This window comes from Doryrhamphus excisus, linkage group LG18 (assembly GCF_037039965.1).
Source record: "Doryrhamphus excisus strain RoL-2023G ecotype Guam linkage group LG18, RoL_Dexc_Guam_v1.1, whole genome shotgun sequence".
NCBI lineage: Eukaryota > Metazoa > Chordata > Actinopteri > Syngnathiformes > Syngnathidae > Doryrhamphus > Doryrhamphus excisus.
This window is the reverse complement of record NC_136374.1, coordinates 3,186,993-3,208,915: the sequence shown is the minus strand read 5'-3', so window position 1 is coordinate 3,208,915 and position 21,923 is coordinate 3,186,993. Positions and strand designations below refer to the sequence as shown.

Sequence of the window (21,923 nt, the reverse complement as noted above, 5' to 3'; positions counted from 1 at the left end):
GTCATTCCTTCCAGAATAAATGTTTATTTTGTCGTAAAGTGATTAAAACAGTCGTAACATCGCCTTGTGCGATATTTTATATTTTTTTTACTCGGAAATTACATGTGCATTAGAAAAAAAGACAGAAGCCAGAACTGCTCTTTTAATTGAACACTAAAATACGGTATAGGAAATCTATCCAATAATATCCAGACATAGCCTGCCGAACACCGGCGACAATTTTTCCGTGTTTTTACGAGCGATATGTGGGCGTTCGAACCGGAGTAAAGTTGTTCTCCAGCTGTTCATTGTGTCACTTTAAACCGCGCAGGAAGTAAAGTAAACAACCTTAACATGGAACACATGCTAGCATGGAATTTAGCTACTTCCGGGTCATTCCTTCCAGAATAAATGTTTATTTTGTCGTAAAGTGATTAAAACAGCCGTAACATCGCCTTGTGCGATATTTTTCGTAACTAACCGTAAATTATTTGTGCATTAGAAAAAAAGACAGAAGCCAGAACTGCTCTTTTAATTGAACACTAAAATACGGTATAGGAAATCTAGCCAATAATATCCAAACATAGCCTCCCTTTGTCTTATTTGTATTTTTTAAAGAGAGAGAGAAAAATCACTTTAAATGATGAAGTAAATTGCAGTTTCTCCATCTTGCGCAGACAATTTGACATTTACACAGTGATAAATTATTAACGTCTGAAATACATGACATAGAAAATGTGATATTTTTTTATTATATATACAATTATATTTAATTGATGTTCTATAAAGGAGGAAAATCATTTACTTGTACTGATCGAGAGCATTTATGACCTTCAAAATTAGTTGAATTCCATTAACTTCCTGTTTTGTGATGTCATTCGGTGGTATTTTTTTGGTTGGCTTGTTTTGAAAACACCGAAAGCCCGTTGTTCAAATGGTCAGCCAAAGCTTCCATTGATCGAAAGGGCCCCGCCTTTTCACGACATAGCTTTAATAAAATCAAACGTACTAGAGCTAAAGCACATTTTTGGAGGGCTACATCCTTGACGGATAGATGCATTCCAAAATGAATGTTTTGTTCGACCGTATCTCGAAACAATGGACCAAATAAGACAAAGAAGAATGTAAATATATTTTAAATGTATATACACTGACATTATCAAACATGAAGCTCACGGACAGCGCGTTAAGGAGCTTCAGGGTGGCGAGGACTTATCGAGAAAACTCGGAGAGAGTCAATTGTTTAGACTACAGTCCTAATGGCGAAAATGCCATCTCAAGCAGCGACGACGACCGTATTGTGTTGTATGACATCGTCCGAGGAAAGTAAGTAAGCACTGGTAATGTCTACTTCTTAGATATGTATCTAAAAAACTATACAGTGCGTGACTGAGCCATTGAATAATGTATTCATTATGGTGCTTAGTTAATTTGTCGGGGTGGGGCGATACTGCAAATTTTGCCATCGATCCGATATCATTCAAATCAGGGACGGCGTTGCCAATAGTGATACTGATATCAATGCTGTTTATGTTTAAATATTCAGTACTTTTAATGATTTTGCCTTTAATTTGTTGCTCATGAGTATCCTTTGGATTTTCTGTAACCATATTTTGATCATATAATCTGTCAGATTTCATTTTATTTAGATTATAATGTCAGGTTTATTCAAACGCGACGTAACGTTATGACGTTTTATTCTCATTGACTCACTATTAACTGAGGCGTTATTGTACAATTTTTCCTCAATAATGGTACCATTTAATTCTTTTTTTTTTCTGGAAAAAATTGAATCAGAATTTAATTTTTGTAATATTAAAATTGTCAATTTAATTATACAATTTAATTCTTAGTGCATTACAGATTTTTTTCTTTTAATTAAACACTTTTTAATTCATCTTCTGTTACATATTTTCTTTAAAAAAATATGACATAGACTTTCTTTATTGTCATTGCACAATAACACAGCAGTGAAATTACCAATGAAATGTCGTTGCCTGGCTCCCGTGTAATAATAAATAATAATGTGGAGAATAAATAGATTACATCAAATATGAACAATGTACAGCATAAACAGTAATTTGTACAAATAATTTAAATAATTTAATATAATTTAATTCTTTTAGTGTTACTACTTTTTTCTTTTAAAAAGCACAATTAAATTCTGCTAAAATAGGTTTTTTTCTTTAAAAAAATTACATTAAAAAAACAGCATATTTTAATTATGTTGCATTTTTTTCTTAAAAAAAAATGACAATTTAATTTATTTTTTTTTAATTGTTTGATTGTAGTATTGACATCAGATTGTGTTGCATGTGGTTTTGAATACCAGGCCCGTTCAGACCCTGTACAGCAAGAAGTACGGTGCAGACCTGATCCGATACACACATGGAGATTCTCAGAACGTTATCTACACTTCCAATAAACTGGATGGTAATGTATCACAATAATTCTACTTATAAATACTTATCCATATTTTCAGATTCCACATCGTTCACAAGTGCCGTTCTGTAAATTTCGTCGATGTATTTGATTTATCTTTACCTCCTTTGTTTAACTCATCCAATAACTCATTATTAATAAACCTCCAGATACAATCCGCTATCTGTCACTGACTGACAACAAGTACATCAGATATTTCCGAGGTCACACAGCAAGGTGAGCCATGTTTGATGTCATATTTACTCACCTTATTCTTCATTTTGGTCAAAACTACCAAAACGTTTTGCTACTTAAAATGTCCTCATTTTAAAAAATGGATGATGCTTTCCAGAGTTATTGCTCTGTCCATGTCACCAGTGGAAGACATGTTCATATCGGGATCCCTGGATGAGACCATACGCATCTGGGATCTGCGCTCTGAAAACTCTCAGGTGAGTGGTACGGTGTGAAAGCACAAAAGCAAACCCATCCTTATTTCATTTGTTTAATGATTTAATACCTTTAACGCTAATTATTGGAACACAAAATGTGTTTTTTCAAAATGCACATATGAGAAAGGGTATTTAAGGTGGCCATTTGCGAGTTCCATCTTCTCTGAAGAGTAGCACCTTGGTAAAATTAAAATTAATTAAATTTAATTTAAAAAAAAAAAGTCTGCTATTCCCTACACTTTTTGTTTTGCTTTGATTCCGGTTTTCCACAAGAAAAGCTCTGGTAAAACATTCCAACAATATTCATTCATTCATTTTCTACGGCTTTTTCCTCACGAGGGTCGCGGGGGCGCTGGAGCCTATCCCAGCTGTCTGTAAAAAAATTAAATAAAATAATTTTAAAAAATAAAAAAAATTACAATTATTTTAAAAAATGGTGAAATGCAATTTATTTGTAATTAATTTTAGCATTTTAGCATTCATTCATTTTCTACTGCTGGAGCCTATCCCAGCTGTCTGTAAATAAAAAAATAATAATTTTGTTAAATAAAAATAAAAAATTACAATTATTTAAAAAATGGTGAAATACAATTATTTGTAATTAATTTTAGCATTGTAAAATTTATATTACGTCTAGTTTAAAACCATATTTGTAAAATACAATATATATATTCAACAATATATATTGTATTTCTTTGTTAATACATTTATTAACCAACATTTGTAAAATTATACCATTTATAAAAACTAAATTCATTCATTCATTTTCTACCGCTTTTTCCTCACGAGGGTTGCGGGGGTGCTGGAGCCTATCCCAGCTGTCTGTAAAGAAAAAAATAATATTTTTTAAATAAAAAAATGACAATTATTAAATGGTGGAATACAATTTATTTGTAATTAATTTCAGCATTGTAAAATTTATATTACGTCTAGTTTAAAAACATATTTGTAAAATACAAATACTATATATATATATAGTATATTGTATTTCTTTGTTAATATATATATATTGTATTTCTTTGTTAATATATATATATTGTATTTCTTTGTTAATAAATCTATAAACAAACATTTGTAAAATTAAAACTAAATTCATTCATTCATTTTCTACCGCTTTTTCCTCACGATGGTCGTGGGGATGCTGGAGCCTATCCCAGCTGTCTGTAAATAAAAAAAAAACAGTTTTGTAAAAATAAAAAAAATTACAATTATTTAAAAAATAGTGAAATACAATTTATTTGTAATTAATTTTAGCATTGTAAAATTTATATTACATCTAGTTTAAAAACATATTTGTAAAATACAAATACAATATATATATATATATATTCAACAATATATATTGTATTTCTTTGTTAATACATTTATAAACATTCATTCATTTTCTACCGCTTTTTACTCACGAGGGTCGCGGGGGTGCTGGAGCCTATCCCAGCTGTCTTTGGGCGAGAGGTGGGGTACACCCTGGACTGGTGGCCAGCCAATCACAGGGCACATATAGACAAACAACCATTCACACTCACATTCATACCTATGGACAATTTGGAGTCGCTAATTAGCCTAGCATGTTTTTGGAATGTGGGAGGAAACCGGAGTACCCGGAGAAAACCCACGCATGCACGGGGAGAACATGCAAACTCCACACAGAGATGGTCGAGTGTGGAATTGAACCCTCGTCTCCTAGCTGTGAGGTCTGCGCGCTAACCACTCGACCGCCGTGCCGCCCTCATTTTAATTTTTCTACACAAAATAAGAAGAAAAAATAAACCAATAAAACAAATAAATAAATAAATCAGGGCTCGACAATAACGATGTACCGATGGCCCGGGGCAAGTTAAAACAAAATTCGGGCAAGTAAATCTAATCAGTGATATTCCCGTCGGGCAAGTGCACTTTGGCATGCCATACTGACAAGAGTTTTTTTAAAGCGGTTCTTGTTGGGTGTTGGTAAAACACGGACTGCGTAATTCCGGTGGTAATTTGCAAAGCAATCCTTGCAATGGACCAATCAGAATCGTTTATTTAGACCGCGGTCCGTAATCCACAGTCCGCGTTTTACCCACACCCGTTGTTCGCGATCAACCAATCAGCGATCGTTTGACTACGAAACCATCCATCATAGCGTCGCTGCCAACATCGTCTAATTCTGAAGGAAACAGCAAAAAGTGATGAACCTCTACCGTTGCATGGTTTTTATTTCCAAGGCAGCATGAAAAACAACTTACTGGCCTGTTGCAGACTTAACTAACTAGCTGGGGGCACGGCAACCGAACTTCTTTTTTCCCTCTCGTTCCTCTTCTTTGGTCCCAAAACGCCCGCTCCAAGACCGCGAGCTGAACATGACTGCCCCCCAGCGTCCATGCATGAAACTACAGCCCGGAATACAACACACACGCAACGCTACAGTATTATTTATTTTATTATTTTATTTATTTGAGATTCTCATGTGATGCCACAAAAAATTACATGATATCATTATGGCAGTCTTTTCATTTTACATGGGGCAAGTTCGGGCAAGTAGTTCTCACCTTAAGGATTCCCCATGGGCAAGTCATTTTGGTTTTTAATGTAGAGCCCTGTAAATATAATAATAAAACAGCAAATAAGAAGAAACCACATATAGTTGGTGGGTAGAGAAATTATTTCTTTTCAGATTCAAATGAACAGTTTATTAACAGTTATTTAACCTTTTAATGGAACTTAATAATTTTACCCAATTAGCAAGTTAGCATCTGGAAGCAGCATAACTTTAACCACATGTTTGATGAGCTGCTTGTATTTACACTTTTATACCACTATAAATACTTCAGATACCATTTGAAGTATATACATATACGTATACATGAAGTATTTGTGTTCCAGGGTCTAACAACCCCCATGGGCCGACCCATTTGTTCCTTCGATCCAGACGGGCTCATTTTCGCTGTGGGGGTGGAGTCACAGACCATCAAGCTGTATGACGTACGCGCCTTCGACAAGGTAAAGCGTCCACGGAAAACGGATTCGGTCAGATGTCATGTTGAAGTGTGATCTCGGTTTTGGCCCAAAGGGTCCGTTTAAGTCCTTCGAGATGAGGCTGCATCGGAGCTGCGTCTGGAGCGGACTCAAGTTCAGCAACGACGGCAAGCAGATTCTCATCTCCACCAACGGGGGGGTGATTTGCATCCTCAATGCTTTCAGTGGAGATGTGATGCACACGTTCTCGGTAAGGCCGCCGCCCCCGCACGAAATGCTTTTACTAGTATGTTTTTAAGTATGTTTTTTGTGGACGTGAAGGGCTACAACAACAGCAGAGGCTTAACCCTGGAGGCGTGCTTCACCCCGGACTCCCAGTTTGTCATGATAGGTCAGACCTTCTACTTCATGCGTTCTTCTACCTCTGCCACAACCTCTCTCTCTCTCTTTCTCCTCGTGCTTTCAGGCTCAGAGGATGGGAGAGTCCATGTTTGGAACACTGACAGCGGGATGAAGGTGGCTGTGCTGGACGGGAAACATCCAGGGCCCATTAGCACCATCCAGTTTAACCCCAGATATATGACCTTTGCCACCGCCTGCACCAACATGGTGAGAGGAAGCAAACAAATTATATTTCACATTTAGTTTTTAGGGCGGCACGGTGATCGAGTGGTTAGCGCGCAGACCTCACAGCGAGGAGACCAGGGTTCAATTCCACCCTCGGCCATCTCTGTGTGTGTGGAGTTTGCATGTTCTCCCCGTGCATGCGTGGGTTTTCTCCGAGTACTCCGGTTTCCTCCCACATTCCAAAAACATGCTAGGTTAATTAGCGACTCCAAATTGTCCATAGGTATGAATGTGAGTGTGAATGGTTGTTTGTCTATATGTGCCCTGTGATTGGCTGGCCATCAGTCCAGGGTGTACCCCGCCTCTCGCCCGAAGACAGCTGGGATAGGCTCCAGCACCACCCGCGACCCTCGTGAGGAAAAATGAATGAATGATATTTGCCTTGAGCTGGTTTCATAATTATACCTTTTGAGTGTTAAGTTGGTGTGTGATGAGTTTAGTGTTCTTTGTAAGAACACTAACACATTCCAAAAATATGCTAGGTTAATTGGCGACTCCATATTGTCCATAGGTATGAATGTGAGTGTGAATGGTTGTTTGTCTATATGTGCCCTGTGATTGGCTGGCCACCAGTCCAGGGTGTACCCCACCTCTCGCCCAAAGACAGCTGGGATAGGCTCCAGCACCCCCACGACCCTCATGAGGAAAAAGCGGTAGAAAATTAATTAATGAATTAATGGATTTAGTTTTTAGGGCGGCACGACGGTCGAGTGGTTAGCGCGCAGACCTCACATCTAGGAGACCAGGGTTCAATTCCACCCTCGGCCATCTCTGTGTGGAGTTTGCATGTTCTCCCCATGCATGCGTGGGTTTTCTCCGGGTACTCCGGTTTCCTCCCACATTCCAAAAACATGCTAGGTTAATTAGCGACTCCAAATTGTCCATAGGTATGACTGTGAGTGTGAATGGTTGTTTGTCTATATGTGCCCTGCGATTGGCTGGCCATCAGTCCGGGGTGTACCCCGCCTCTCGCCCAAAAGACTGTGATAGGGATAGGCTCCAGCGACCCTCGTTTGGAAAAAGCGGTAGAAAATTAATGAACAAATACATTTTTTATAAATGGTATAATTTTACAAATGTTTGTTTATAAATGTTTTAACAAAGAAATGCAATATATATAAATATGTTTTTAAACTAGACATAATATAAATTTTACAATGCTAAAATTAATTACAAATAAATTGTATTTCACCATCGTTTAAATAATTGTAATTTCTTTTTGAATTGATTTTTAATTATGAATATATGTAGATTGATTAATGATAAATAAAAATACAAAAAAATTAAACCATTAAAATGAAAAAATGTGCCCATTTTATATATAATATTACATTGTATAATATTTATTAATATATATATATATATATTTTAAATAATTGTAATTTTTTATAATAATGACAAACATTTATTCCACCAATATTATTTATACAGTTTTACAATTTAAAAAATCTAAATATGTATATTCAATTGTGAAATTATTTTTCCCCCAATAATTATTTATTTTACAAATACATGTTTTTAAAATAGAATCTTTATTTAAAAATTCTAAAAAAAAAACATTTGAATGGTTTTAACATTTGAAAGCGAACGCAGAGCCAGATAAAGTAGTTGGATTTTTGCCCTGGCGCTAATACAGTTGGGGTTGTTGACCACATAGGAGGTGGTTCATTGAATAGAGCTGTCAATCATTGATGGGAGGTGTATTGCTATTCTTCCTCCTTGTGTTAGCTTATACTAACACCCTCTTGTTGGACTCCCCACAGACATTTTGGCTCCCAATCCTGGACGACACGTAAAAGACCCAACGATGTAACTACAGTATGTACACTGACTTTTTACAGTTTTACAGTACTCTCATGTAAGTCTTAGATTTTTATGGTTTTATAATTTCTGCCCTTTCTACCCAAAAAGTCGTTTTTAAAACGCAATTTTTAAAATATTTTAACATCAGCGTTTTATTATATTGTCACCTACCTTTGATGAAAAATAAAGGTTTTGTTGTTTTTTTTTTACTTTGGAATATTCCCGCACCACTCTACCTCGTCTTCCTCATCTCGTGGACATCTTGATTTTGTTGTCAAATATTATAATCAATTTTAATTAATGATTCAAATATTATCTTATTCAAATACTGTATAACATACAATCAAATATTCTGTCACAAAATATGACTAAATAAAATCACACAATAAATTACAGAATTACAGAAAGCAATACATTTCACATACTATACATCATTTTGTAATATTTTAAAAATGTGTCTTTTATTAATAAAAAAAATAGCAATAAACTACACACACTATAGTGTACATATCATTTATTGCTTTTAATTTTTTTTAGATATTATAATTTAGTATTAAATTTCCTGGTTAAATGAAACTAAAATTTAAAAAGAAGTTATTCCAATACATCAGCACATTCTAAAAAAAACACTTGAGTTTTTTTTTTTATGAAAACCCAACAAAAATTGAAACATCGATCATTAATTTACAAGAATAAAGGGAAAATATGAAGAGAAAAAAGTTGTAATATTCCAAGAAAAGCATTCTCATATTAGGGATTTTTTTTAGTTTTTAGGCATAAATAATGCCTAAAAGGTTTAACTTATTAAGTTATTTGCGAAAATAAAGCCCAAATATGATGGCAATGGAAGTCATAATTGAAATAGAGATTTATTTTTAAAAAAAAAAACAGCTGTATTGAGAAAAAGTTGCGATTTGACGAGAATAAACTCTGAATGTTATAAGAAAAATTGTCACTTAGGTGGTATATATGTATACATACATACTACATACATACATACTTTTTACATAAGTACTTTTTAATGCTAAAATTAATTAATTACAAATAAATAATGTATAATTGTACAAATATTTTACAAACGTATACAATATTTTACAATATTTTAACATAATAAAATTAATGGATTAATGTACCAGTGTTATTTGTCGAGTTATAAAAAAGTTAATAAAAATAGGTATTGTATTCCACAATTTAGTCCACAGTTTTTTATAATTATTATAAAATTATTATATTATAAAAATATTATAAAATAATATTATAAAATTGTATTTCACGATTTGTTTTAATAATTTTACAATTAAAAAGAATAAAATATCTAACTTTATAATAAAATGAATGAAAAATATTTTTATTTTAACATTATTTGTAGAATTTGTATTTTTTAAATTAAATTATATGATCAGTTATAACAAATAAATGATAAAATCGTGTATATAAATAAAAATACAAAACCAATAAATATTGTATCATTTGGATAATTTCACAAATATTTCTATATACGGTATAAAAAATACTGAATACATGAATACATATTTTTTTAATTGATTTTGAATTATGAATATATGTAGATTGATTAATGATAAATAAAAATTAAACCGTTAAAAAGAAAATATGTGCCCATATTATATATAATATTACATTGTATAATATTTAATAATATAAAAAGAAATTGTTTACAAATAAATTATATTGCACCATTTCTTTATCATTTGTATAATTTTACAAGTATTTTAAATTGTAATATGAATAAGAAAATACTAAAATAAATAAATTTTAAAACTAATAAATATTGTATCATTTGGATAATTTCACAAATATTTCTATATACGGTATATACGGTAATAAAAAATAATGAATACATATTTTTTTTAATTGATTTTGAATTATGAATATATGTAGATTGATGAATGATAAATAAAAATACTAAAATTAAACTGTTGAAAAGTTTAAAAAAAATATTTCTATATACTATATTTCTATAATATATATTGTATCATTTGGATAATTTCACAAATAATTCTATATATGGTATAATAAAAAATACCAAAATGAATCAATTCAAAAGGAAATATTTCTTAATCTTTATGTGTTGTATTCACATTATAGTACATGAATGTAGAACAGTCATAACATGAGAAACATGTATGGATAAAGTCAGAATATTATGAAAATCAAATTTTATGACAATTATTTCAGAAGAAAGTTCAAATATTTGGACATAAAAACAACAGCAAAAATGCAAAATACCAAAGTGGCAAAGTTTGCATCCTTTCATTTTTCACAAACAACTTCTCCATTTCATATAAGTAATCATACAATTGTCAGCAATGTTTTCTAAAACCTTCATCTTTTTCCACGCCTTGATATAATTGATAGAAATGATAAATAAATAATACAATGGCTGAGTTAAATTGAATGAAAATATGTATATGAGCAGGATTGGTGGGAGTCTGTTCATATAAATAATGAATGGATGCTTGGGTTATGTACTCGCCGCTAAATGAATAATGCACCGCGCCGTCACAGCTAACCTCACTGCTACACACTTTATCTTTCCCACAAGCACCTGTGTGTGTGTGTGTGTGTGTGTGTGTGTGTGTGTGTGTGTGTGTGTGTGTGTGTGTGTGTGTGGGGCGAGCCAAAACATTGCGTTAATTCACGGTTTCCTTGTTGGAGACATGGTACGCTAGTTTGCCCTTGAGCAACGCCCAGACCTCTGTCTCAAAGTGAAACTTTAGAGTAGTCTGTGTGCAGCTTGTATAGCGGTGTAGCTTTACTATCCACTGACAGTAAATCCACACACTGGCATTATTGTCTCAATTGCTGCCGAGCCAAGTTGATGAGTCGCAAGATAGTCAAACGTGGTGGTGGTAGTGTCAGGACCGCAAGAATTCATGGAAGAAGTTTAGGGGTGTATTTAGTCATCTGGGGAGCCTCCATGTCCTTGTACTGCACCTTTGGTAGTTTGGATAAAAAACTTTATCGTTTGTTTATAGGTAGTTTGTTTTCTTCTTGCCGTTTTCTGTTCTACCTCCGCTTCATTTTTCTCCAAACCACACCAACAGGTTGTTTTTCTACTGTCTTCATGAATGAATCCGCACATGCTCAGTAAAGTGAAATAGTCCCTCGCATGAGACGGGCGGTTGGGAACGGTCGAAACGCTCATGATAGATTTTACAGTCATGTACCGTAATTTCCGGTCTATAGAATGCACCGCTATTTAAGCCCCACCTACTAAAAAAAGACAGATTTGTCCAAAGATAAGCTGCATCATGTTTTCACATCATGACATGGGATATTTAGAACACAGAAAGATGTTACAAAGGTTACATATAAACAGCAGCCCACTGGTGTCCCACCCCGAAGCGTGGCCCAGCAAGGTGCACTGTGGTTGGACACATTCTACGAGTAGCCAATGCACCGCCCTGAAGATCAGGGGAACCATCGTAGAGCGCAGGTGGAGCCACGTGGTGTGGCCCAGCAAGGTGCACTGTGGTCGGATACGATGTACGAGCACCTTGGAGGTTGGTAGAACCAGGATAGGAAGCGTGTAGAGTCACGTTGGTGTGGCCCATCAAGGTGCACTGTGGTCGGATACGATGTACGAGCACCCTGGAGGTTGGTAGAACCAGGATAGGAAGCGGGTAGAGTCACGTTGGTGTGGCCCAGCAAGGTGCACTGTCATCGGGCACACTCTCCAAGTAGCCAATGCACCACCCTGGAGATCAGGGAAACCATAGTAGAGAGCAGGTGGAGCCACATGGTGTGGCCCAGCAAGGTGCACTGTGGTCGGATACGGTGTACGAGCACCCCGGAGGTCGGGAGAACCAGGATAGGAATCGGGTGGGGTCACCTTGGTGTGGCCCAGTGAGGTGCACTGTGGTCGGACACACTCTATGAGTAGCCAATGCACCACCCTGGAGGTCAGGGGAACCATGGTAGAGAGCAGGTGGAGCCACGTAGTGTGGCCCAGCAAGGTGCACTGTGGTCAGACACACTCTATGAGTAGCCAATGCACCACCGTGGAGGTCAGGGGAACCGTGGTAGAGAGCGGGTGGTGCCTGGTGTGGCCCAGCGAGATGCACTGTCATCGGACACACTCTCCAAGTAGCCAATGTGCCGCCCTGGAGGTCAGGGGAACCATGGTAGAGAGCAGGTGGAGCCACGTGGTGTGGCCCAGCAAGGTGTACTGTGGTCGGACACACTCTATGAGTCGCCAATGCACCACCCTGGAGATCAGGGGAACCATGGTAGAGAGCAAGTGGAGTCACTTGGTGTGGCCCAGCAAGGTGCACTGTCATCGGTCACACTCTGCAAGTAGCCAATGTGCCGCCCTGGAGGTCAGGGGAACCAGGGTAGAGAGCAGGTGGAGCCATGTGGTGTGGCCCAGCAAGGTGCACTGTGGTCGGGCACACTCTCCCTAGGTTTGCCTGTGTTTGCATGATGGTGTCCGCCCCTGAATAAGTTCTATCCATTCATCATGAGTACTTATTCCACATTATTTCCTGCATATAAAACTATAGTTGTACCGGATTACATAATCCCCTGTGAGGGAAATTGCATTGTTTTTTGTACTCTATATAAAGTTTTTGTTCAAAACGTTCAAAAGCAAGTGAGGTATATGACTTGCCAATGCACCAAACACACGCTGACCCCCTCCCAGCATCCTCGGTCCAGGGAGCAGTGTTGATTCTTACCGCAGTGTCACATTACAGACTGCAATTTGAGACAAAGCGGTTAATGCTAAGCTCTTATATGAAGGAGTGATAAAATGTCCGTCTGACATGCGCCACACCCGCGTATCGGCCACGCTCACCCCTCCCCGAGACTCCTAAAAAAAACTGCGCTCAGCGATCCGCGAGAGCTTTTCGATCAGTGGTCAGGCTGCCATATCCGCTGACAGACGCAATATTACTCATCCAGTTCCGCAGATTGCATTTCAGGTGTGAGGAATCTCCAAACTCCCCCCTTTTTGAAGGGTTGGCGTCACTGGTGTGTGTCTATCTACCATCAGTGGACAGGTAGAGCCTTCCATGAAAGCAGCCCGGCGAGAGACGGCCAAAAAAGATGTCACACCAAACTGGGATTAACGGTATGTTTGCACTTTTTTTTGCTTTTGAGGACTTTTTTTTTTTTTCAAAGTTTGTTGCCAGGTCAGGCTTCACTACTCGTCGAAACATTGCATTCACGCTCAGACACATCAGTGTATTTGAATGGTTTCCTTCAATTTGAGGACATTTCTACAATTGGAACATCAAATACAAAGTTGCTGCCAACTGTAAATAGAATTAATTGTATTTTTATTGTTGCGTATGGATATGAAAAGCATTGACTTGTCGGAAAAGCCAGTTTTTCTTGTGTTATGGCATTTGGTAACAGGAGCATAAGTGGATGGTTGGCCTGCAGCGAGCCTCTCTCACCTTTCTACCTGATCATGCATCATTTATGAGTGCTGTGTTTGGTGACCATGGCGATGGGGAAAGAAGGAGATGATGACACATCACACAAATGTAGTTTCCAGCACCAAATTTGTGGTTTTTAAGTTTTATTTTGATTTTTTCAGCTTGTTTTTCTACTGTTATTTCTCATCCGTTCTGTTTTCTTGTCTTGTGGAGGTCATGTGACTCCGGCCTGGATTGTGTGCTGTCACTGGGGTGTCTCGGGTTCTTGTTCATGTCAAATATACAATATATGGCAGGGCATAATGCAGACAGTGCCAGGAAAATTATATTAAATAAATATTAAACATTAAAAATATTCACTCTGTGTGGCGATGAGGATGTTGTCAATTTAGACTTTAGAAGTTGGACAAAAGATGAAATAGTCGAACACTGTTTTGAACAAATATGACCTAGTTGACATGCCAGGTATTATTGTTCATATGATCGTGTATATTTATTTATTTATTGTAATTATGTATAATATTTTAGCCTGTTATTTTCCTTTTTTGTGTGGTCCTAAAATTATTCTTAATTATTAATGCATTATTTTATTAAATTATCTTTTTATATGTATATAATTCATATATATTATATATGTTATATATTTTTTTTACATTACATTATTTTATTAAATTATTTTTATACATATAATTCATATATATTATATACATATGTTTCTATATATATATATATATATATTACATTATTAAAAAAACAAAACAACAAAAAAAACTGTATTATGGAAAGCAGGAAGTGAACAAATGTAACAGTTACTGATAAAAGTACCAGATGGAGGGGTAGAATTTAATAAGCTTTGCTTCTTCCTACTCCTTTTGGACATGTGGAACTGGGAACTGATTATGGGATGCATTCAATTATAATCTGATGCATGTTCAAATGAAATAAAACCATTACCATAAATATGATTACAATAATTTTACATTTTTTTACGTACAGCAACAGAATTATTGCATTGTTTTTATTGGTCCTGTCACTTGTTGCTAGGCAGAGTTCACTGGGCTCACTCATAATTGGCCTATAACAAATTAACGTTCTGTTGGATGACAAATTTTGGGCTTTTCACTATATTGAATACTTATTGAAAAACTTATTCAAGGAGTGTGGTGGGGGCTCCATCTGTATTTATTCATGATTCGTGACTGTTTTCTAGCAACTTCTGAGCTCAAAGACTTCCTGGTCCAAGCGAGGGGCGGTGCCATCAGGATTATGAAAATCGTCATCCAAAACGGTAAGTGTGTAACGACTTCCGGATCTCCACAAGGCTAAATTCAGATCTTTGTCCACAGAGGAGCTGGTGCTGGAGTCGTGCAGACAGCCGGCGCAGAGCTGGGATAAGGACTACGACCACTTCCTGTTACCCCTGCTCACGCCACAGCAACCCTGCTACGTCCTCTACCGGCTGGACTCCCAGAATGCACTGGGCTACGAGTGGATATTTATTGCGTGGTCACCTGACCAGTCACCAGTATGTCTGCGAGCACGCGCGCCACACAAAAGTCCCGGGTTTTTTTCAGGACAGTACATAAACGTATTGATTCGCATACATCCATATAAGCTTCCTGTATATCAATTTACTAGAATGTCAAATGGCTTAATAGAGAAAATAAAGTAAATATGTAATTTATGGCGTAAATAAATTACCTGCTCGAGCAGCGTCACAGTAAATGTGTTCTCTAGGAACCTCAGTGACGAGTCTAGTGTGTCTCACCGAACAATTACTGACACCTAGTGGCCAATGTACACAATACACAAAAGTGCTTAATTTTGGCCAATACTAAGCACAACTTGCTAAAATATGCATTAATAACAGGCCGCCGCATTCTACGGAGACCCCTGGAAGACGTGGTGGGTGATGGGAATTGTTTTTTTTTCCCTTTACGTAGCAAAACTATGTGGAACTACAGTACACACCGGTCATAGCTTGCCCTCACACAGTGAAAATCGGGTGGAAAATAATTTAATCTTCAGCATTTGCGCACCCCTACTGCACAAGTAAGGAACGAGTTTTAAATTACGTGACAAGTTACTCGGCTGGCTTTTTCAAAATAAAATGCTAAAAAACCGGTCCGAGTTAGTGTTGCTGGAAAGACACCTCTTTCAGTACTGGTAGAATATACATTGACTATTCAGACACCGGATTCTATCACTTATGTGCACTGATTGTTATACAAGTAAACAGTCATACAGTATCAGAAACTCAACGAATGTGCTGCTTTTAATTTGAAGTTTCATCACAAACATCCGCTCTGAACAGAGAAGTAGCAGAAATGTAAACATTCTTTGCTAGCTCTCGCGAAAAACATTTTTTTCTCCATGTCCACCGTATTCAACCACAAAACGGCAATTATTTATACATTTATGGAAAACCGCGATGTAGCAAGTGTCGACTGTACTACACTTAAATAAAGACACCAGAGTTATCTTTCAGTTTGTCTGTATGCTAGCCCCCGGGCTAAAATGATGACCGTGTTTTGCCTGACCACGTGCAGGTCAGGCAGAAGATGGTGTACGCCGCCACTCGGGCTACCTTGAAGAAAGAATTCGGAGGAGGTCACATTAAAGACGAGGTGTTCGCCACAGTCGAGGTGGGTGTGAAAGTTCCCAACGTCCGAGTCCGACTAGCCCTGAAAGTCTTAATAAGTCTTTATATTGTGGTGTGGGTATCCCTCGGCAGGATGACGTATGCTTCCAGGGCTACCTGCGTCACATGACCTCCTGCTGCTCTCCAGCGCCCCTCACAGCAGCTGAACAGGAACTACAACGAATCCGCGTCACGGAGGTGAAGTTTGATTTTGTTTTGACATGAGGCGGAAATGTGAAATCGACCGAATGAATGAATCTCTATGTTTACCCCGCAGGATAAAGTTGTGTGGGTAAGTTGGATTTATTGCCACATTTTTTTTGCATAGTGTTTATTTCAAACTAACGTTGGCTTATCCACAGGATGAGCGTAGACGAATTGGGACTCCTCGTGCAAGAGTATGTAACACACTACCCATCTATCTATCACATTGTATGTGTTGGAGACAATAATAATAGTAAAATAAAAAAAAAATGATTAAATTGGTAAAAATAGGAAATAGTTGGAAATACAAATACATTTCTCATAGTATATAATAAGAAAATGAATAATATATTAAAGCAATAGTAAAAAAAATACATATACTAATACATATATTAAATGCTGTTTTAGTTTATGCATGCAGGTATGGGAAAACATGTTTAAAAACAATACATTTATCATTGTATATAATCATATTTTTTAAATAATAATATCGTAAATCATACAAAAGAATTACAAATCAAAAATGTATTAAATAATACAGTTTTGTATGTACGCAAATAAAGGAATGGGGAAAAATCACACCAGATTGGCAATGTTTAATAATAAATAAACAAGTCATATAATAAACGATATCGAAAAACAGGATAATCAAAGCAAATAAATATATGTGATATACAATAAAAAGTATATAAAAAGTATATACAAGTATGTAACATACTACCCATCTATCTATCACATTGTATGTGTTGGAGAGATTAATAATTATAATAATAAAAAATAAAAAAAAATTGATTACATTTGTAGTTTGTAAAAATAGGAAATAGTTGGAAATACAAATACATTTCTCATAGTATATAATAAGAAAATGAATAATATATTAAAGCAATAGTTAAAAAAATACATATAATAATATGTATATTAAATGCTGTCTTAGTTTATGCATGCATATATGGGAAAACATGTTCAAAAACAATACATTTATCATATAAAATAATAATATCGTAAATCATACAAAAGAATACAAAAGAATTACAAATGTAATTCAATCAAAAATGTATTAAATAATACAGTTTTGTATGTATGTAAATAAAGGAATGTGAAAAATCACACTGGATTGGCAATGTTTAATAATAAATAAACAAGTCATATAATAAACAATATTGAAAAACAGGATAATCAAAGCAAATAAATATACGTGATATACAATAAATTTTAGTACACAATGTATTTGTATTTGCATTTTTGCATTTTTATTAATAACCAAATAAATATGGCATATATTTTCTTGTGTCCCGTGTCAGGTTCCAATGGAGTTTGGCCTAGACAAAAGGGTCTCTCAGGGTCTGGCGTTTCCTTTACAAGAAGAGGCCAAACGTGCTCTGCAGCAGCTCAAGCAGAAACGAATCAACTACATCCAACTGGTCGGCTCTCAGAGGACAACATAGCACGCTAAAAAAAACTGCTGGGCATGGCTAAACTACTTTTTTTGTGGTTTGCAGAGATTGGATGTGGAGAAAGAGACCATCGAGCTGGTTCACACTAAACCGACGGAGACGCGGGATCTTCCCTACAGGATCCCCACAGATTCGCCTCGATATCACTTCTTCATCTTTCAACATTCTCACCAGGGCCGCACTCAGGAGGCGCTCGGTCAGTACACAGCACAGACGAGGCTTTTTACACATTGATCTTTTTTTTATTGTTTTTTTTTTTAAACGCCTGCGACCCTTGTGAGGTTAAGCGGTATAGAAAATGAAGAAATTATTAACTTTTTTACCAATAAAAAAAAATTTAAATTATTTTTACACTTAAATAAATTATAATTGATTTTTGTGCATTTTTTAACAGAATTTTTATATTTATTTTCATTAAGGTTTTACATTTCTAATTAAGTCATTTTTATATGTATTATTTTTGTCATTTTTATAATTTATTTATGTTGTGTTTTTCTAATTTTATTTAAGCTTTATTTTTATTTACTTTTATTCTAGTCATTGTTATTTGTGTTTTTTTTACACATTTATCATCATCATTTATTTGTCATATTTATTTTTTACAATTACAAAATTTTTGAATTATTTTTTAGACTTTAAAAAAAAATGATTGATTTTTATGCTTTAAACAGATTTTTATATTTATTTTCATTAAGGTTTAAGTAATTTTTATTTATTTGTATTATTTTATTTTTGAAAACTTTTATTTTTGTCATTTTGACAATTTATTTGTATTGGGTTTTTTTACTTTTATTTAAGTTTTATTTTCGTTTACTTTTATTCAAAGTCATTGTTATTTGTGTTTTTTTTATTTACAAAATTAAACATTTTCAACATTATTTTCTACACTTTTTAGAAAAAAAATTATTTTTATGCTTTTTTTTAAAAAGGCATTCAAAAATATATAATTACACATCCAAAGTGCGGATTAGAGGAATTTATGAAGCGTTTTGCATTTTGTGAAGGAAAAAAGGAGGAACGTGATAAATGCATGCATATATATGAATAAGTAATGCATAAAATAAAATGAAATATCAACAAATCATAACGGTGCATGACTAAAATTCACTTTAAAGTGCATATTTTTATTTTTTTTTCATCACCTAGAACACCAAGCTAATATATAATAATATGTGGATGCTTCATTCAGATAGCTTTCTTCAACGATTCTGTATGTACAATAGTATGTAAAGGGTGTGGACACGCCTGCTCTAGTGGAAGGAAGCGGTATTACATGACAAGATACTTGGAAGCATCAACAAAGATCCTGTCTTGCAGTGTTCATCTATTCCATGCCCGGCTACACGTGCAGCATAAAGGAGCGCATGCTGTACTCCAGCTGTAAGAACAGACTCCTGGAGGAGGTGGAGAAAGATTATCAGCTGGAAGTCACCAAAAAGGTAAACCATGACCATCTACACGTGCATGCAACGTTGCAGTCCTATCCTATCCTCTATGTGACAGAAGAACTTTGCTGTTTTTAGGAATATAATGCAAATTCGCTTGTCAAAGATCCTCCATATGAGAGGAGTCTTCTGCTTATTTTCTTTTTAGCAATCTACTGCAAAAACTCTAGCCAAAGATCTCCTATATAGAAGTGCTGCTTTTTTTATAATCTACTGCAAAAACACAAGTCAGAGATCCTCTATGTGACAGAAGAACTTTGCTGTTTTTAGGAATATGATGCAAAATTGCTTGTCAAAGATCCTACATATGGGAGGAGTCCTCTGCTTTTTTTTTTTTAGCAATCTACTGCAAAAACTCATATATAGAAGATCCCCTGTATAGAAGTGCTGCTTTTTTTATACTCTACTGCAAAAGCACAAGTCAAAGATCCTCTATGTGACAGAAGAACTTTGCTGTTTTTTCGGAATATGAACCAAAATTGCTTGTCAAAGATCCTCCACATGAGAGGAGTCCTCTGCTTTTTTTTTTAGCAATCTACTGCAAAAACTCTAGCCAAAGATCTCCTATATTGAAGAAGTGCTGCTTTTTAATGCAATCTAATGCAAAAACACAATTCAAAGATCCTCTATGTGACAGAAGAACTTTGCTGTTTTTAGGAATATGATGCAAAATTGCTTGTCAAAGATCCTCCATATGAGAGGAGTCCTCTGCTCTTTTTTTTAGCAATCTAATGCAAAAACACAAGTCAAAGATCCTCTATGTGACAGAAGAACTTTCCTGTTTTTAGGAATATGATGCAAAATTGCTTGTCAAAGATCCTCCATATGAGAGGAGTCCTCTGCTTTTTTTTAGCAATCTAATGCAAAAACACAAGTCAAAGATCCTCTATGTGACAGAAGAACTTTGCTGTTTTTAGGAATATGATGCAAAATTGCTTGTCAAAGATCCTCCATATGAGAGGAGTCCTCTGCTTTTTTTTAAGCAATCTAATGCAAAAACACAAGTCAAAGATCCTCTATGTGACAGAAGAACTTTGCTGTTTTTAGGAATATGATGCAAAATTGCTTGTCAAAGATCCTCCATATGAGAGGAGTTCTCTGTTTTGTTTTGTTTTTTTAGCAATCTACTGCAAAAACTCTAGCCAAAGATCTCCTATATAGAAGAAGTGCTGCTTTTTATGCAATCTAATGCAAAAACACAAGTCAAAGATCCTTTATGTGACGGAAGAACTTTGCTGTTTTTAGGAATATGATGCAAAATTGCTTGTCAAAGATCCTCCATATGAGAGGAGTCGTCTGCTTTTTTTTAGCAATCTAATGCAAAAACACAAGTCAAAGATCCTCTATGTGACAGAAGAACTTTGCTGTTTTTAGGAATATGATGCAAAATTGCTTGTCAAAGATCCTACATATGAGAGGAGTCCTCTGCTTTTTTTTTTTTTTTTAAGCAATCTGCTGCAAAAACTCTAGCCAAAGATCTCCTATATAGAAGTGCTGCTTTTTTTATGTTATCTACTGCAAAAAACACAAGTCAAAGATCCTCTATGTGACAGGAGTGCTCTGTTTTTTTTTGTTTTTTTTTAGCAATCTACTACAAAAACGCTGGCCAAAGAGCCTCTATTTCGAAGGGGTGCTCTGGGTTTTTTTCAAACAATCTACTACAACAATGCTCGTCAAAGATCCTCTATTTAGAAGGGGTGCTCTGTTTCTTTAAGCAATCTACTGTTCTACAGAAGAGCTTGGCTGTTTTAATGCTTTAAAAAAAATTTTTTAGCAATCTACTGTAAAAACACTTGTCAAAGATCCTCTATTTAGAAGGAGTGCTGCAGGTTTTTTCACTGTTTACTGTTCTACTTATGCGACAGAAGAGCTTTGCTGTTTTAATGCTTTTTTTAAAAGAAATCGATTGTAAAAACACTCGTCAAAGATCCTTTATACAGTATGACAGCAAAAACAGCAAAAATGTGACCAGAGATCCTCTATATGACGGATGTTCTCTCTTGGTTTTTGCCGTCTACTGCTTTCCATAGGAAAGATCCTCCAAATGACAGAAGTTACTCTACCGTTTTTTGTTAAATCCGCTGAAAATGTTCCTCATCAAAGATCCTCTACACGCCAAGACAATGATATGTGTGCCGTATTATTGCGTTTGTGTGCAGATGGAGATCGATAGTGGCGACGGCCTGACGGAAGACTTCCTGTACGAGGAGGTCCACCCGATGGAGCACACCTTGAAGCAAGCGTTCGCCAAGCCCCGTGGACCGGGCGGGAAGCGGGGCAACAAACGCCTCATCAAAGGCGCAGGAGAGAACGGCGAGGAAATTTAAACACGCTTGACATCTGTCTGTTCGTTCCACTCTTTGTAGCATCTTTGTTATTAGCATTTATTATTCTCTTATCATAAAGTCAGGCCGTTTGCTGAGGATGTTCTCGACAATAAAACAGTGATGATCTTTGTCTTCTTGAGTGTGTGTGTGTGTGTGTGCATGTGTGTGTGTGTGTATTACAGGAAGGCTCTCTACTGGGAATGTCTAATAGAA

The 21,923-nt window shown here is 35.8% G+C and overlaps 2 protein-coding genes across 4 annotated transcripts; both read left to right on the top strand.

The window, feature by feature from the left end:
• Positions 1 to 981: 981 nt before the first annotated feature.
• LOC131106098 (WD repeat-containing protein 82-like) lies at positions 982 to 14,215 on the top strand. Of its 3 annotated transcripts, XM_078798560.1 has the most exons (10): positions 982 to 1,305; positions 2,312 to 2,412; positions 2,571 to 2,637; positions 2,753 to 2,852; positions 5,715 to 5,831; positions 5,902 to 6,057; positions 6,129 to 6,198; positions 6,274 to 6,416; positions 8,198 to 8,252; positions 13,252 to 14,215. In XM_078798560.1, exons 1-9 carry the CDS (start codon positions 1,145 to 1,147, stop codon positions 8,228 to 8,230), a joined length of 948 nt encoding a protein of 315 aa, XP_078654686.1. In that variant the 5' UTR covers positions 982 to 1,144; the 3' UTR covers positions 8,231 to 8,252; positions 13,252 to 14,215. The 3 variants fall into 3 exon arrangements, with proteins under 3 accessions (XP_078654686.1, XP_057910850.2, XP_057910851.2); XM_058054867.2 differs by lacking the exon at positions 13,252 to 14,215 and having other exon boundaries at positions 8,198 to 8,651; XM_058054868.2 differs by lacking the exon at positions 13,252 to 14,215 and having other exon boundaries at positions 1,004 to 1,103; positions 8,198 to 8,653.
• On the top strand, positions 8,213 to 21,879 carry twf2b (twinfilin actin-binding protein 2b). The gene is made up of 12 exons (XM_058054936.2): positions 8,213 to 8,252; positions 13,252 to 13,329; positions 14,850 to 14,927; positions 14,986 to 15,164; positions 16,189 to 16,284; positions 16,374 to 16,478; positions 16,558 to 16,572; positions 16,643 to 16,678; positions 17,786 to 17,905; positions 17,984 to 18,134; positions 19,256 to 19,377; positions 21,543 to 21,879. Exons 2-12 carry the CDS (start codon positions 13,305 to 13,307, stop codon positions 21,708 to 21,710), a joined length of 1,095 nt encoding a protein of 364 aa, XP_057910919.1. The 5' UTR covers positions 8,213 to 8,252; positions 13,252 to 13,304; the 3' UTR covers positions 21,711 to 21,879.
• Positions 21,880 to 21,923: the final 44 nt, after the last annotated feature.